This window comes from Mirounga angustirostris, unplaced genomic scaffold (genome assembly GCF_029215605.1).
Source record: "Mirounga angustirostris isolate CCGP_5_RB_7025 unplaced genomic scaffold, mMirAng1.0.hap1 SCAF_11, whole genome shotgun sequence".
Lineage (NCBI taxonomy): Eukaryota > Metazoa > Chordata > Mammalia > Carnivora > Phocidae > Mirounga > Mirounga angustirostris.
In genome coordinates this window covers 57847830-57863921 of record NW_026991719.1, presented here as the reverse complement: position 1 = coordinate 57863921, position 16092 = coordinate 57847830, and the positions used below count along the sequence as shown (strand labels likewise).

General features: G+C 41.7%; 1 protein-coding gene and 1 pseudogene across 3 annotated transcripts in view; one reads left to right on the top strand and one right to left on the bottom strand.

Moving 5' to 3' along the window:
* Positions 1 to 4976, bottom strand: part of OGT (O-linked N-acetylglucosamine (GlcNAc) transferase) — a 34481-nt gene extending 29505 nt beyond the window's left edge. Inside the window, exons 1-3 of one of the 3 annotated variants that reach the window (XM_045879473.3) lie at positions 4718 to 4976; positions 1710 to 1890; positions 598 to 841 (exon numbers count right to left, since the gene is read on the bottom strand). In XM_045879473.3, the coding sequence (XP_045735429.1) occupies positions 598 to 841; positions 1710 to 1890; positions 4718 to 4754 (462 nt within the window). In that variant the 5' untranslated portion in view covers positions 4755 to 4976. The remainder of the gene's footprint in view (positions 1 to 597; positions 842 to 1709; positions 1891 to 4717) is intronic. The other 2 variants (XM_045879474.3, XM_045879478.3) reach the window with 2 other exon arrangements.
* Positions 4977 to 6679: 1703 nt separating this feature from the next.
* Positions 6680 to 9753, top strand: LOC123853070 (suppressor of cytokine signaling 6-like; annotated as a pseudogene).
* Positions 9754 to 16092: the final 6339 nt, after the last annotated feature.

Genomic DNA, 16092 nt, shown 5'->3' with positions numbered 1-16092 from the left:
CTAGGCCTCACTTGTTCACCAGAAAACATCTGCAATTCAGACCAAAAAATTGAAAAACTAATCAAAAACCTGGTTTGGATACTATCGCCTCAATTCTACCACTTTTAATTATGTTGAACGAAAAAAGAATAAGCTACTGAGGAACAAATTTCACAGCCTGGTTTTCATGTCACTGATCCACATAGTGGCATCTTGTTATAACTATTTCCTATTACAGATTAAGGCCCTTTATCCACTACTCCTTGAAAATCAATTAACCATTACAAATACCTATCAGAACATATCCAAATTTAATCAAAACAACCCAAAGAAACAATGTCATATGTTCTGCACTTTTACAGGCATTATAAAAATAGATGTAGAACTTCTTGCTATAAGGGTAATTTTTGTGCTTTTTAAATGTACCTTGCTAGATAAAACGAATTTTTAAAAACATAATGCAGACCTGGTCCAAGCAATTTCACAATTTTAAGTCAACAAACATTTCTAAATTCTTAACTTTATTCCATGCAAAAACCTATTTAATGTCTGAAGTAGCAGGCTGTTTCTTTCTGGGCTTTTGTAAAGGGAAATAATAACCATTAAAATGTTACTCACAGGATTGTACTGAAGAGCAGAGACGTAAGCTTGAACTGCCCCTTCCATGTCACCTGCTGCTACCAATGCGGCTGCCAGGTTAATATAACCATCGATGAAATCTGGTTTGAGACGCAATGCATGCCGGTAATGCTCAATTGCTTCCTGCAACTGCCCTCTTTCCTTGTACACATTCCCCAAATTCGAATAGGCTTCTGCCAGAAGGGGGTTCTGTTTAATTGCCAGAGTGCTAAAGTGAGCAGATCTGGAAAAAGCGAAAAGTGTTGATACGTGGGTATGCGTGTTAGAGAGAGAAGGTATGGCCCATATGCAACTCAGTTTCTGAAGTTCCTGCGCTATTACTGCTAACTGTAGAACAAGACATTATCTTTTAACTGCCATACGGTAGGAAAAATTTTGGAAATCAAACTTTTCCAAAAGTAGAGGTATCCCAGATTTCAAATTGGAATGTTTTCTTATGAGATAAAATTCTTGCTAAAGTCTTCTTACCAAACTGCCACATTGTAAGACATGAACACTAAGATCAAGAATGAAAACGCTATGTGCATGACCTTCACTTTCCATTTGTTGATAAAAGGTAATGACACTCATCTTTAAATGTCTAAGTAAGCCAGAATGGCAATTTATTAAGAGGATAAGAACACAGATTCTTCCCTTTTGATTAATTCAACTGATTAGCTGACAGTAGCATATCATAAGGATTTGTGCATTTGCAACTTGAACCACATATGCACCCTCCTACCACAGCAATATACACCATCATTTCTGAGCATTTCCATTCCTCAAACTGACACACCTTACAAAGGTGAGACAGGATGCTCAGACGGAATAAATTAATCTTAGTATACCTGAACAGAGTTAAGAAGGCAGATGTAGGTGGAAAAATCTAGAAAAGGTCCCTAGTCATACTGATAATACAAACACCACCACAAAAGAAAGGAGAAAAACTGGCAGCTGGGCATGTCCCAAGTGGGCAAAAGAGCAGATGTGCGTTGGTGGCTTAGTTGAAACCCAGTACTGGAAAAATTTCAAATTCAAATATTTAAGTATCATTTTTTTAAGCTCAGCACCCAGAGGCAGCAATCACCAGCAGGTACCCCCACATCTCCTACCTGTCCAGCCTTCGACACTGGAAGTGTATAGATGAAAGTAATAAAAGCACACCAGTATTGTCTGGCTCTTGTCTCCAGAGCTGCATGCAGTGTCTCTCAGCTGCCTCAAAATCTCCTGCCTGATATTCTCGATGTGCCAACTCAGCTAACCCTTGGAAGGAAAGCATACGTTTCGTTGGTTCTGGAGAATCATCAAAACATTTGAGGGAAGGAGGGGGGAAAACAAAAAGTTAGAAATGCAAACCAAAAAATGTAAAAATATGGTATATTAAACTCAAAGATGAAAACGCTTGAAACTATGTAAAGCACTAGAGTGAGTGTTCTGCGCGTTATTTATACCTCCAAGTTAAACATCAGGTGCAGATTTGGCATTTTTAGAATTCACCATTAACTTTTCTTTCCTAGACCAGATAGAAACATTTACTTCCAAATAAGATTACATTTTGTGAACAAAAATACTTTGGACTTTTAAATCATAAGTCAGAGGTAGCATCTAAAGAGTCACCAAACATTATTCCCTATACCTTAGTTAACATACAGAAACAAAATATACAACGTGAGTTGCAAGGTCACAAAGATGTAATGTCAGAATGACCTACTGGAAACGTAATACTCCGTCCCATGTTTCAGGTTGGACTGCGGGGGGGTGGATATTGGTAACAATCTCTCACTTCATCTGAGTGGGAGCACCAGATGTGTTTTTAACTCTTGAAATTACAATGCTGCATTTGTAGATTTCTCAACTTCGTTTTTTATTAAGGGATACACTAGAAACCAGCATAGGAAGGGGAAAACCCTAAAAATCAAGGTGCTATTTTTAAAACAGCTGATAAACAAGATGAATTAGTCTCTCAGGAGCCAAAATATTTAAAGGGTCATCAAACGTTTTAAGTAAAGACCCAAAATTACATTGCTCCTCTATTATCCCAAATTCACAATGGAGACCAAATTAGCTAAATCCCACCCACGCTGGTTCAAGACTAGCATTTTCCAAGAGCTCTGACAATGACTAAAGGATTAAGACATTGCAAACAACCCTATATAAACTAAGCAGTTACCTACAACTGCAATGATTTTGAGAAGGACTGGGGAAATGCTCAAATATAAGACCATTCGATAAAGTGGGGCAGAACGAGTAACAAATGAAAGCACTTCGCTCCGTGTGACTTAATTCAGATACATTAAAAGATACACGGTATCGCTAAAGCCCAGAGAGGGGGAGAAAAACAACCACAGACTGCCTAAGTCTCAATTGTAAACCCTTACTTAAACAATGATACATTACTAGGAATTTGATCATAGCACTTGCATTAGGAGGTTGGAATGCGAAACCATGTACAAATTACTTAAATTCTACCAAGGTCACAGTGACAAGCTCCAATTTGAGCCATGCTCCCCAACCGTTAGAGCTGAGAAGTGATCTGTATACTCAGGAAAGCAAAGTAAATTTCCTGAGAGAACGTAAAGCTGACCACTACAGAAGCACAGAGACTTGCATCCAAATCTGGGTGAGGTGGTATCTCAAGTAGAAACTGGTGAATTAATTACATTTCAGACAAATCTCTGTAACTTCCTAGCTCCTCATTTTAAGACACTATCAACTTTTCAAAGCCCCTTAGGTAATATTAACACTTGAAATGGCAACTTCCTCAAACAAAATAACACACAGAAAAGGGCAAGCTAGTTCAGAATCTTACATCTTTAGGAATCTGTGGAAGGAAGGGGAACACTAATTATTAAATCCCACTACCCACAATCTCACGGATTAAGATGCAACGGAAGATTCGCCTATAACTTCCTGCACCATGTCCGAAAATAATAAAAGCCTTGATACATCTCAACTGAGAAACAACAAAATAACCTCGTGGGAAACCTTAGAACCGCAGCCCAGTCCCCCCCCCCTTCCGCCCCAAATAGCCTCAATATGGAAAGGCAGCTGAAGGACACTCCTATAATTTGGTTCTCGTATTTTTAGTACCGAATGCTCTCGACTGAATTGTCTAAAAGGGCAACCGCCTTGCACTTGTGCAGCTACACTCCAGTTGCTTTACAAACTCTTCAAGCAAGGATGAAAACTTAAAAAAATACACACCCTATGAATAAAGAGACACTAAGCTAAAGAATGGGGATGGAAGACCCAGAGGCAGCGGCGGAGGAATACAGGGAGAAAGTAACACAAAGCAGGAACTCGGCGGGCAGGGTGGTCAACGCCAAAGCACCAGCACCAGGGTGGTTTCCCCCCAAGGATAGGAAGTGGACCGCAGGGCTGGCAACCTCGCGAAGGAAAGGGTGTGGTTCCCCCGCGGGAGGGGAGGGAAGACGGGATGGGAAATCCAGGCTGGGGGCAGCGGGTGGAATTGGGCGATGGCAAAAGGAACCCCTGGAAATTTCCAGTCTAAACCGGGGCCGCTCGACCGAAACAACACCAGAAAGGCGCTGCCCAGCGGGGTGCTGCTCAGTAGCCCCTCTTCTCGAGATTACTTACAGCACACCAAGGAGCTTTTCTGCTCGTCCTCGGGTGATGTAAAGTGAGGACATGATTACATCGGAATGGCACCCCCCCCCCCGACTGACAGAGAAGAACCAAATCTGGCTAAGGGGAAAGGGCTGGAGGGGGGCCGGGAGGGGGCAGAGGAGGGGGCGGTGGGCTGAATTAGGGGAGAAAACGACTGCGAAGGCGAGTGAAAGGGCAGGGATTCCAATGCAGTCCATTCCGAGACATTCCAAGCGCGCACGTGTGGTAGAGGCGTCCCGAGAGAGTCGGAAGCTAGAAAATTGATGGGATTAAAAAAGCAAAAATGGAAGCAGAAAGCAAGCAAGAGAAGAGGAAATGTTCGAGGAGCGGACGACAGCGGAAAACCCGAACAGATGCCGGGAGACGACGAAAAGCTCAGCAATGCCACGGACGTAATGGGGATGGCTAGGGGGGAAGGAAGGGGGTGATGAGAGGTAGAGGACGGCGCGAGACCCCGACGGGGCGTCTGCCAAGGTAGAACGGACACCGGTACCTGTGCTGTCGGCCACGTTGCCCACGGAAGACGCCATCTGGAGCTTCTTGACGGAGAACGAGAGGAGGGTAACTGACCCGCTGCCGCCGCTACTGGCAAGAATGTTTCTAGAGGTAGTAGTAGTAAGAGGGCGGCAGCCGTACCAGTGTTGTGGCAGGCTTAAGCGGCGGCAGCAGTTACAGGCTTCGAACCTTAGGAACTCGGGTTGGCCATCTACCTCTCACGGTCTTGAAATGGCGGCGACGGCTCCTCGGCCGAAACAACACGGGCCGGAACTACTTTCTGTTACAATCAAGTACCAGCGCGGAGGTAGCGCGGTAACCAGCGCTACCGACAAAATGACTATAATCAAAGTCGCCAGCTCTTCTGTAACCTTCCGCCCAGGGCTCATTGCGACAAACGCGATTGTGTCGAAAGCGCATGCGAGCAACCCTGTCAAGCCTACTCGCGCTTAGGGCACTGGCTGGGGCAGGAGCGGCCAAGTTTTTCAATAGCGAAGCGGAGGGTTAAAAAGAAACCCGTCTATACGACGGGCACATTTTTGTCGGACTTGTACGGTCTCTTACCTAGCCGGTAATGGAGATTTTTAGTACCGATGCCAGAGGCGTCTAAAAAATTCCATCAACTTTATTCGTGTAAAAAAATTGATAGTTACAAGGTCGATGGATCAGTCTGAGCAAGTGAATGTCAATGTTTATATTTCAAAGACTGAGCTGTTGTTCAAAACGATGGCGGACAAGGTTATAATTTGAACGAGTCTCAATTCTGATCCCACCCACTGATTTAAGCACTTTTGATGAAAAACCCTGATACTTTCACCGGGCTAAATGAACCCGAACATCTCAGATCGTTGCCATATAGTCCGAAATTTCAAAATCGTTTTGGTGTTCAGCATAGTTCTGCCCACGGTCTTAGGGCAAAATGCTTCATGCTGAGAGTTTGCATTCCAAAGGCAACCATAAAAAATGTTAAAGATGATTCATATTCGTCAAAATCCTTGACTCTCTTCTGAGTTGTAACTTCGCTTCCCTCAGATAGCTTTGCAGATCCTAACGATCGACGATTCCATTTAGCTCAAGGCAGTTCAACGATGACAGATGAATTCACTTGCCATCTACCTAAAACCACACATCCAGATTGAGTCTGATTTGCCTCCACTTCCCTGAACAAATCAACTCCTGTGATCGTCCTGTAGTTTGAAGTCCATTGTTCAGATATTTTGTAACGTAAGTATTAATTTATACCTCCTTGTAGAAAGGATTTAAGGTACCTTGCCACGTCAGCAAGAAATTTTTATAAGCCCATGGAGGCAACAAGTTGGATCTCTCAGAGCCTTTTTATTTCAAAAACTCATCCTTGATCTAAGAAAACAGGTCAGTGAATTTCTTCAAAAACGTTTCTACTACCTTTTCATTGGACTACATTAAAAAAAAAACCAAAAACAAAAACCCTAAGCCCTCGAGTTCTGTCTGCTTCAATTTCTTCAGCACAGTTCACAAACTGTTAATTACGGATATGTGCACAGAGAAAATTCCTGTTGATAATTTCTCCCATCACATCTGATGATTAATAGTCACAGGCAATGAAAAAGACAAAGTTCACTCCACAGACTCTCTCTGGAAATTGGGTACCAACCTCTTCTCTCAGATTGATTTAACTGGGAAGACCTTTTCTCCCCCTTCTCATTACAGGTGCCCCATCTGTGGCAAATAAACTCAGCTTTTCAGCTTTTAGAACAGACTTCTCAGATTCCACTGGCAGATGTTTAGGCCTCACTCATTAGCCGGTGCTAGCTAATTAAGTAAAACTCTTTTTGTTGTTCAATGTCAGGTCATGTTCCCTGTCAGGCCGGCTATTGGGCATATCCCTACTTGTGGTCTAAGTTTCCTTATGGGGAGAGAGAAGAGTCAGGGGATATTATGGTACATTTTACTGCTGTGAGAAGCTGGATGGTGAGGCTCACAGTGGTTCAATCAGGAAAAAACCCCAGCTGAAGGCTCAAGACCCCCTCCAGGTACCTTCCGGGCATAGCACCCGGAAGGTTTAGTCTGAAGGACTTACTCATTGGACAAACACACCTTCTTTGGCCAGTCAGGTAACATTTACTAGCACACCCCTTCGTGCAAGGCACGGTGGGGGACACAGAAATCAACAAGACGAGATCTTTGCCCCCAAGGAACTTGAAGCCCAGTTAGGCAGACACAAAAAAGCCCCTGGAGCATAAAACGGAAGGGTATTATTTAGGCGATAAAATACATTAAGGTCTATAAATATCTGGGGAGGGAACAGTCACTTCAGGCTGGAGGCCCGACCTGGGCATGGAAGAGGGGGCTTTTGTGTATTCTCTTCCACCCTGATTTCTGGTTATTTTCCCCCCTCCCTTTCATGGGCAGCGATTCTAAATTCAGAATCATCTGAAATAAATCAGCCCCGTCTTCCACCCCAGCCCCAAACTTTGCCTGCGTGCTAACATCGCTAATGGCGTATTAGGTTGTGGTTACCGTGCCGCAAAGTGCCACACATTTCGCGGCTTACAACGGCACGCATTTCGCAGCCCTGGCGCGGGCTTTGGGCGACGGAGCGGGAGTCACGATCTGGCCGCTGTCGCCGCCCGCCGCCGCTGGAAAATGGCTCCAAGGGTTAAAGGAAGCTGGAGAAACACACATGGAGGGATGTAGCACCGCAGGCGTCTCCAGATGTTCGGGAATAACATTCCAGAAAGAGATTGAGCCCCCGCGGATTAGAGGACTAGTCATCACGAAGAAAAGTAGTCTTAAAACCTTCCAGAAATCTTTGAACCTGAATCAAAGTAGACGAGACACTGACTTCATGGTAGGACAATAACCATCCCTAGCCAGTGTTTGGAAACCACGATTCCTTATTTGGTAGCTGCTAAGGTGGAGATATGACCGGCTGTGCTGTCACCAGTGGAGATGAAAAAGGGGGGGGGTCAAAGAGTCAAAGCTTAACGGATACATGAAAAGGGCTGCTTTCTGCAGAACAAAAGCAGAAAGACAAGGGGAGCCCACCCTCTGGGAGCTCTGCCAGATGAGGATACCTTTTCCTCTCTTCAGCACCCATAGTCTTTAAAGATGTGAGAGCTCAAAGACCAATGAGGTCAGGGGCGCCTGGGTGGCTCAGTCGGTTAAGCGGCTGCCTTCGGCTCGGGTCATGACCCCAGGGTCCTGGGATCGAGCCCCGCGTCGGGCTCCCTGCTCAGCGGGGAGCCTGCTTCTCCCTCTCCCTCTGCCTGCCTCTCTGCCTACTTGTTCTCTCTCTCTCTATCTCTCTGTCAAATAAATAAATAAAATCTTTAAAAAAAAAAAAAAAAAAGACCAATGAGGTCCACTGCCCTTAGCAATCATCACTATAGTCCTACCCTGTGGCCTCTTGACCCACGAACTCTGAGGAGAGGGGTATCAAAATGGAGGAGGCGAGAGTCAACAGCTTTGGTTCCTTCTTCCAATCCAAGTCCAGCACGGAATGGTGTTTGAAAAGATTTTCACAGTCTTCAGCCTGGCACCGTCTGCCAAGAACAAAATAATTCATAAAGGAGTTCAGAATCCCCAAATGGAGACCTGCAATGTCACCTCAATGAAAACGTGTCTGTAGCTAGTGGACACACACCTCAATACTGTATTTGGTATTCTGGATCCTTCCAAAGGTGGAAGGATCATCTAACTATTGTCTGGTTAGTTCTTCTCCCATGGAAGTTTCTGCAGTTCCTTCTCTCTCTCTTTTTTTTTTTTTTTTTTTTTTTTAGGATTTTATTTATTTATTTGAGAGAGAGAGACAGAGACAGAGAGAGTACAAGCAGGGGGAGAGGCAAAGGGAGAGGGAGAAGCAGACTCCCCGCTGAGCAGGGAGCCAACATGGGGCTGGATCCCAGGACCTGGAGATCATGACCCGAGCTGAAGGCAGCCGCTTAACCATCTGAGCCACCCAGGCGCCCCTCTGCAGTTCTTTCTCAAGTGCGTGGGGGAGGCAGGGGACTCTTTCTCTGAAAATGGAAGTCAGGTAGACCAGAGCCCTACAGTCATTGCCCCAGAGATCTTTGTGCATCAGTCTGTGAATGGCTTGTTGACACCATAGGCATCACATTGCAGAGCCCAAGAGCAAGACATGATGGTGTCCCCCCACGCTCACCATTGCTACCTCCAATGCAGAATAATCAAATCCAAAGGAACTTCAGCGGACTCACCGGCACAGATGTCCTTGTGTCTAAAATTAGGTGCTATCAGAGCGCCTGGGTGGCTCAATTGGTTAAGCAGCTGCCTTCAGCTCAGGTCATGATCTCAGGGTCCTGGGTTCAAGCCCTGCGTCTGGCTCCCTGCTCAGCGGGAAGTCTGCTTCTCCCTCCCCCTCTGCCACTCCCCCCACCCGTGCACACACTCTCTCACTCTCAAATAAATAAAAAAAAAATATTTAATAAAATAAAAGTATGTGCTACCATTTGAATTTTGATCCTGACTCCGCTCCTGGGATTGCAAGAGCTTATGACTCAATGAAAAGTAGTGGTCTTATGGTTGTGACAAGACTTACAGAGTTGCTGAAAAAAAAAAAAAACTTGTGAAATAAAGATGGTACTGGGAACCAGTCACATGCTGGGAGGCAGAAGGGAATCTAGTAAATGTGCCAGATGGTTCTTTTCTTGTTCTGGATAGTTCTGATGACTGTTATCTTTTAAGCTCGAGCTTTCGCTCCCATGGTAAAAACACTTCACACTAGAATTGAGCACTCAAACAGTAGGTTTCTCTTTGATGAACAACCAGATGTGTGGATGGACAATTCCTGATCTAATTAAACATTCAACCAGGGACTCTGAAAACAGAGCTTTGTCTTATTCAGGGCCTTCGTTGCCTGAATCTGCAATTCACCCCGTCAGACTTACCAGTTGAGTATCATGATTCATGCAGGTGCGTTCTTTGTAATACCTGTCTCATTTTGTTATGTTTCTGTATACCAGAATAGACTTAATTCAAAAACTGCCTTTGCCAAACAAAATGAAGGATTAGTGACAGGAGAAGCATTCATGAAAATGAGGAGAACCCTGCATCTTGCACTTTGTGTTCAAGAACAAAATTTGAAATCCAGTTTACAAACTTCCATTGCTATTAAAATCTTTTGCTGCTACAACTCTGAGTTTTGTTTTGTTTTTTAAGATTCTTATTTATTTATTTGACAGAGAGAGACACAGCGAGAGAGGGAGCACAAGGAGGGGGAGTGGGAGAGGGAGAAGCAGACTTCCCGCTGAGCAGGGAGCCCAATGCAGGGCTCGATCCCAGGACCCTGGGATCATGACCTGAACTGAAGGCGGACGCTTAATGACTGAGCCACCCAGGCGCCCCAACTCTCAGAGTTTTTTGACGAAAAGGGTAATCCATTTGTTTAGAGGTGGGGAAGTGTCAGCAAGGTGTCCTGAGTTTGCTTTTGGTTCTTTAAAAAGGAAAGTCTTGAGATTTTAGAAGTGTGAATTATCATCCACCATGGGCAAAAAAAAAAAAAAATTGCCATGTGAATTATCAGATTCTCCTTAATCCACCACCCCCCACCATCCTGTGCTGCTGGCCGCTGTGATTTCTATGCATTGAGAACACATTGCACATGTATTCAACCCAAAGTAAAGTTGAATGAAAGTTTTAGGATGAAAATTGTTGTCTCCTTAAATGGCTTATTTTCAAAAAGATAGTGTTAAAGAGACATGTGACAAAAATGCAGAGTTTACATAAACACTGAAAATGATTTTTAATCTCGTAGTGAATTAATAACGCTCTTTTCTCTATTTTTAAGATTGTGCGAATTTTCTGGTTGTGAAAAGTTGAGAATTTTTCCGTTGCCTTCATTTTCATCTAGTTGTTTGTATATTTTTTAATGACCTTACATTTTAAAAAATCTTAAAGAAATGTATGCACCAATTTAGAAATTGTTGCCTTTTCTGTCATTAAACAAATTGGCATAACATATAAAGACCCATGGAACTAGAACTATTATTAAAGAAATATTACATGATGTTAGATTCCTATGGTAGCAAATTTTTGTGTCGCTTTCCTTTGGCAAACATTTTCTCTTAATTTCTTCAACTTAATCAACAATTTCTTGGGTGGAACCTGATTGTACAACTCACTTTCATAAACAGATTTGATTCTCTTACAACATTAAACTTTTTATCAAGTTTTTAATTGATTTAGATATAAGGAGAACATTGTTTTGCAGTTGGATTCATATTTTTCATTAATGTAGTCACTAGTAAAATGTGCTAGATTTGACCCCTGCCCCCACCGAATACTCTAGTTCAAAAAATGTGGAAAATGTGAAGCATTATAAGAAAAATACTAAAACCATATCAGATATGTGGAAGTCTTATTGCCTACCGTATATAGTGCCATTTTTAAAAAGTTTTTTGTTGGGGCGCCTGGGTGGCTCAGTTGTTAAGCGTCTGCCTTCAGCTCAGGTCATGATCTCAGGGTCCTGGGATCGAGCCCCGCATCGGGCTCCCTGCTCGGTGGGAGGCCTGCTTCTCCCTTTCCCACTCCCCCTGCTTGTGTTCCCTCTCTCGCTGTGTCTCTCTCTGGCAAATAAATAAAATCTTTAAAAAAAAAAGTTTTTTGTTTCTTTTTAATTTAGCTAAGTCTTGGTTAATTTGGAATCATTGGTTAATCATTTTACCTCTGATTCAGTAGTGGGGGGGGTTATCCCTAATATTTTTTAGTTATTTTGAAATGCAGAATGTGTATTCATTGCACAATGCTGTAATACAGTGTTTTGAGATTACCCAGTACAGAACATGTTTCCAGTTACACAGCCTTAAAGGAAAATGTTTCTATCTAAGATGAAAGATGTAATTCAAGATGTTTCTTCCTTTGTTACTTATCCTCACGTGAACGCAAGGGTAGAAGTCTTAAGTCAAACCCGTGACTTTGTCATTCAAACATATCTGTATCCCCACTTTTTTCTCTATTTGTGTTCTTAAAGTCAGAATTGAGATATTACCAAGGAAAGACACAAAGCCATAATATCATGGTACTATGTGTTTGTACTAAAAGGGGAAAAGGTAATTAATTAATTTTGGTGGAGCATTGATTGTACCTTGTTAAGAAGGCTCCTTTTTCATTTTCTGATATATTTTCACCTAATAAGATTGACCATGGAATATTGTAATAATATAATTTAAGGTTTCACTGTAAACTATTTGGATTAAGAATTATTATGAAGTTGTAAACTTGTCAAATTAATGTAAGACATTTTAAACTAGTTTTTCGTGAAGCTACTTATTATTATTTTTTAAATAAAATAAAATTTTCAACAAGATACTAGCTAATAGGATCCAACAGTACACTGAAAGGATTACCCCCCACGACCAAGTGGGATTTCTTCGTGGGCTGCAGGGGTGGTTCAACATCTGCCAGTCAATCAGCATGATACACTGCAATAATAAAAGAAAGGATAAGAACCATACGATCCTCTCAATAGATGCAGAAAAGGCATTTGACAAAATGCAGCACCCTTTCTTGATAAAAACCCTCCACTATGTAGGGATAGAGGGAACATAACCTAATATCATAAAGGCCATATACAGAAGACCCACAGTGAATATCATCCTCAACGGGGAAAAACTGAGAGCTTTTCCCCTAAGGTCAAGAACAAGACCTGATGCCCACCCTTACCACTGTTGTTCCACATAGAACTTGAAGTCCTAGCCTCAGCCATCAGTCAACAAAAAGAAGTAAAAAGTATCCAAACCTGCAAAGAAGTCAAACTCCGATTCTTCACAGAAGACCTGATACTCTATGTAGAAAACCCGAAAGACTCCACCCCAAAATTGCTAGAACTGATGCCGGAATTCAGCAAAATTGCAGGATGTAAAATCAACACGCAGAAGTCTGTTGCAAAGCTACTTCTTTGTAAACAACTTTTTGAAGTATAGTTGATACACAATGTTACATTGGTTTCAGATGTAGAACATAGTGATTCAACAACATTCTGCTATGCTCACCACCAGTGTAGCAACCATCCTTCACCCTCCGATGCTCTTCCAATACCCACTGACTATATTCCCCATGCTATACCCTTCATTCCCTAGCTAAAAGCCCGTGCCTCCCATGCCCCTTCACCCATTTTGCGCTTCCTCCCACCCCCTCTGCTTTCTGGCAACCACCAGTTTGTTCCCTGTATTTATGAGTCTGTTTGTGCTGTTTTGGTCTGTTCATTTATTTTGTTGGCTTTTTTTTTTTTTTTAGATTCCATATGTAAGTGAAATCCTATGGTATTTGTCTTTCTCTGCATGACTTATTTCACTTAGCATAATACCCTCTAGGTCCATTCATGTTGTCACAAATGGCAAGATCTCCTTTTTGTGGTTGAGTAATATTCCTTTATATCACATCTTCTTGATCCATTCATCTATCAATGGACTCTTAATATAGAGAACAAATTGATGGTTACCAGATGGGAAGGGGGTAGGGGGATGGGTGAAATAGGTGATGGGGATTAAGGAGGGCACTTGTGATGAGTACCGGGTGATGTATGGAACTGTTGAATCACTATATTGTACACCTGAAACTATTATAACACTGTATGTTAACTATACTGGAATTAATTTTTTTTTTTATTTAAAAAAATGGACACTTGGGTTGCTTCTATACCTCGGCTAGTGTAAATAATGCTGCAATAAATTACATAGGGGTGCATCACCACATCAAAAACCAATGATGTATGGTGACTAACATAACATAATAAAATTTAAAAAAAAATACATAGGGGTGCATATATCTTTTCAAATCAGTGTTTTTGTTTTCTTTAGGCAAATACCCAGTAATGGAATTACTGGATCATATGGTATTTCTATTTTTTATTTTTTTAAGGTTTATTTATTCATTTGAGAGAGAGAGAAAGAGTGCGAGTGGGGGGAGAAGGAGAGGGAGAGAGAGAGAGAAGCAGACTCCCCGCTGTGTGGAGAGCCCGATGTGGGGCTCCATCTCATGACCCAACATCATGACCTGAGCCGAAATCAAGTCAGATGCTTAACCAACTGAGCCACCCAGGTGCCCCTCCATTTTTACTTTTTGAGGGACCTCCGTACTTTTTTCCACAGTGGCTGCACCAGTTTGCATTCCCACCAACAATGCATGAGGGTTCCTTTTTCTCCACGTCCTCACCAACACTTGTTATTTCTTGTCATTTTGATTTTAGCCCTTCTAACTGGTGTAAGCTGATATCCTATTGTGGTTTTGATGTGCATTTCCCTAATGGTGAGTGATGTTGAGCCTCTTTTCATGTGTCTGTTCACCAACTGTATGTTTGTACCATCTTCTTTGGAAAGGACTTATTCAGGTCCTTAAACAACTTAAAATATATCTAGGATGAGGGAAAAGTCTTTGTGCATCTATATTCGATGGCAGGTATTGTCAGAGAGCCACTGTATATTAATAACAACTATTGAAATAACTTCTCCATGTTTCTAGAAGCAATGACATATATAATTTGTGAAATCATGGTACACGAAGGTCTTTGGACTTGCCCTGAACCCCCCATTTCATCATGTGTACATAGCCCATTCCTCAGGTTTTCCTCATGTGATACCATGTACATAAAATCTAGGTATTTAGTGTCAAGCTAAAATTATTCTGATTTTCATGTAAATGTTTTTTTTTAATCTAAGTGTTTAAAATTTCTTATTTTGTGTTGTTTTGGAGGTGGGGCCAATGTTAATACTGTTTTATTCAGGAAACCAATTTTTTATGTGCCTTTGGATATCCATAATATAAAATACTGTAAAGAAAAATGCTGTTGGGACATCTGGGTGGCTCAGTCAGTTAAATGTCTGCCTTCTGCTCCAGTCACGATCCCAGAGTCCTGGGATGAGTCCTGCATGGGGCTCCCTGATCAGCAAGGAACCTGCTTCTCCCTCTTCGCACTCCCCCCACCCCTTTGCTCGTAATCTCTCTCTCTCTCTCTCTCAAATAATAATAATAATAAAAGAAAGATGCTGTTATTTGCAACGACGTGGATGGAACTAGAGGATGTTATGCTAAGGGAAATAAGCCGATCAGAGAAAGACAATTATCCTATGATCTCACTCATATGTGGTATTTAAGAAACAAAACAGAGGATCATAGGGAAAGAGAGGGAAAAATAAAGCAAGACGAAATCAGAGAGGGAGACAAACCATAAGAGACTCTTAAGCATAGGAAACAGACTGAGGGTTGCTGGAGGGGAGAGAGGTTGGGGGATGGGGATAGGGGATGGACATTAAGGAGGGCACGTGATGTAATGAGCACTGGTTATTATATAAGACTGATGAATCACTGACCTCTACCTCTGAAACCAATAATGCATTATATGTTAATCGAATTTAAATAAAAATTTTAAAAAAAGAAAGACGCCATTAAAATGCCATCTGAAATTGTTAGGTTCTGATAGTGTTTCGATAAAAGTGAAAGTATTTGCCAAGAAATTAAGTTTATAAACATAAAGAAAGGGGTATTGCAGTATTTTCTGCTTTCATATATAGAGAGAGCCATTTGATGTAGGTAGCACAACATCATGCGAAAGGTTAGCTTTCCATGATACAGAAACAGTCTAGTTAAAAATGGAAGAGAAAAAAGAGAGATAAAATTTCATCCTCCGGTTTGGTCTAAGTACATTTGGAATATATTTTTGGATTCTATTGAATGGTAACTTAAATGACATATGTAAAAACTCGTACTTGACTTTTAAATATATGCTTCTAAAAATCTGAGATCAAGGCAAAAAAAGAAAGAAAGAAAGAAAGAAACCCAGAAAAAATGTGTCCCTTCACCATAATAAATGGATTAATTGTTTTTTGTCAAATGTTTCTTCAGAAAACCATGATGAAGGCCCAAGCTATTGTCAGGCTTACTAGAAAACTATTGTGCATTTTTACAAATAATGAGAAAGCTATAGAAAGAATTTAGAAATTTTCTCTCTGTGTGTCTCTGTCTCTGTCTCTCAGTCTAAGAAAAACTATTCTCCTCTTACTTAGTGCAATAATCTGAAAATTTAGAAGGTCAAAACATTTGTCACAGAAAATGATCATAGAACTAAAAATAGTTTTTACGGAAACCAGTGACCATCTTGCTCTTAAATAAAGTCACGTGCCAAAGGCTAAATCATTGGCATATATGAAATAAACTATAAAGTACGCATTATAATTTCTGAGTATTATTGTTACTAAAATCTTAAAACAGGTTATGCACAATATCTAACACTAGAGGGCTAAATAAATTCTTTAAAACACTTTCAGAGGGGTACCTGGGTGGCTCAGTTGGTTGGGCTTCCCACTCTTGGTTTTGCCTCAGGTCGTGATCTCAGGGTCATGAGATCCAGCCCAGCGTGGGGCTCTGCGCTCAGTAGGG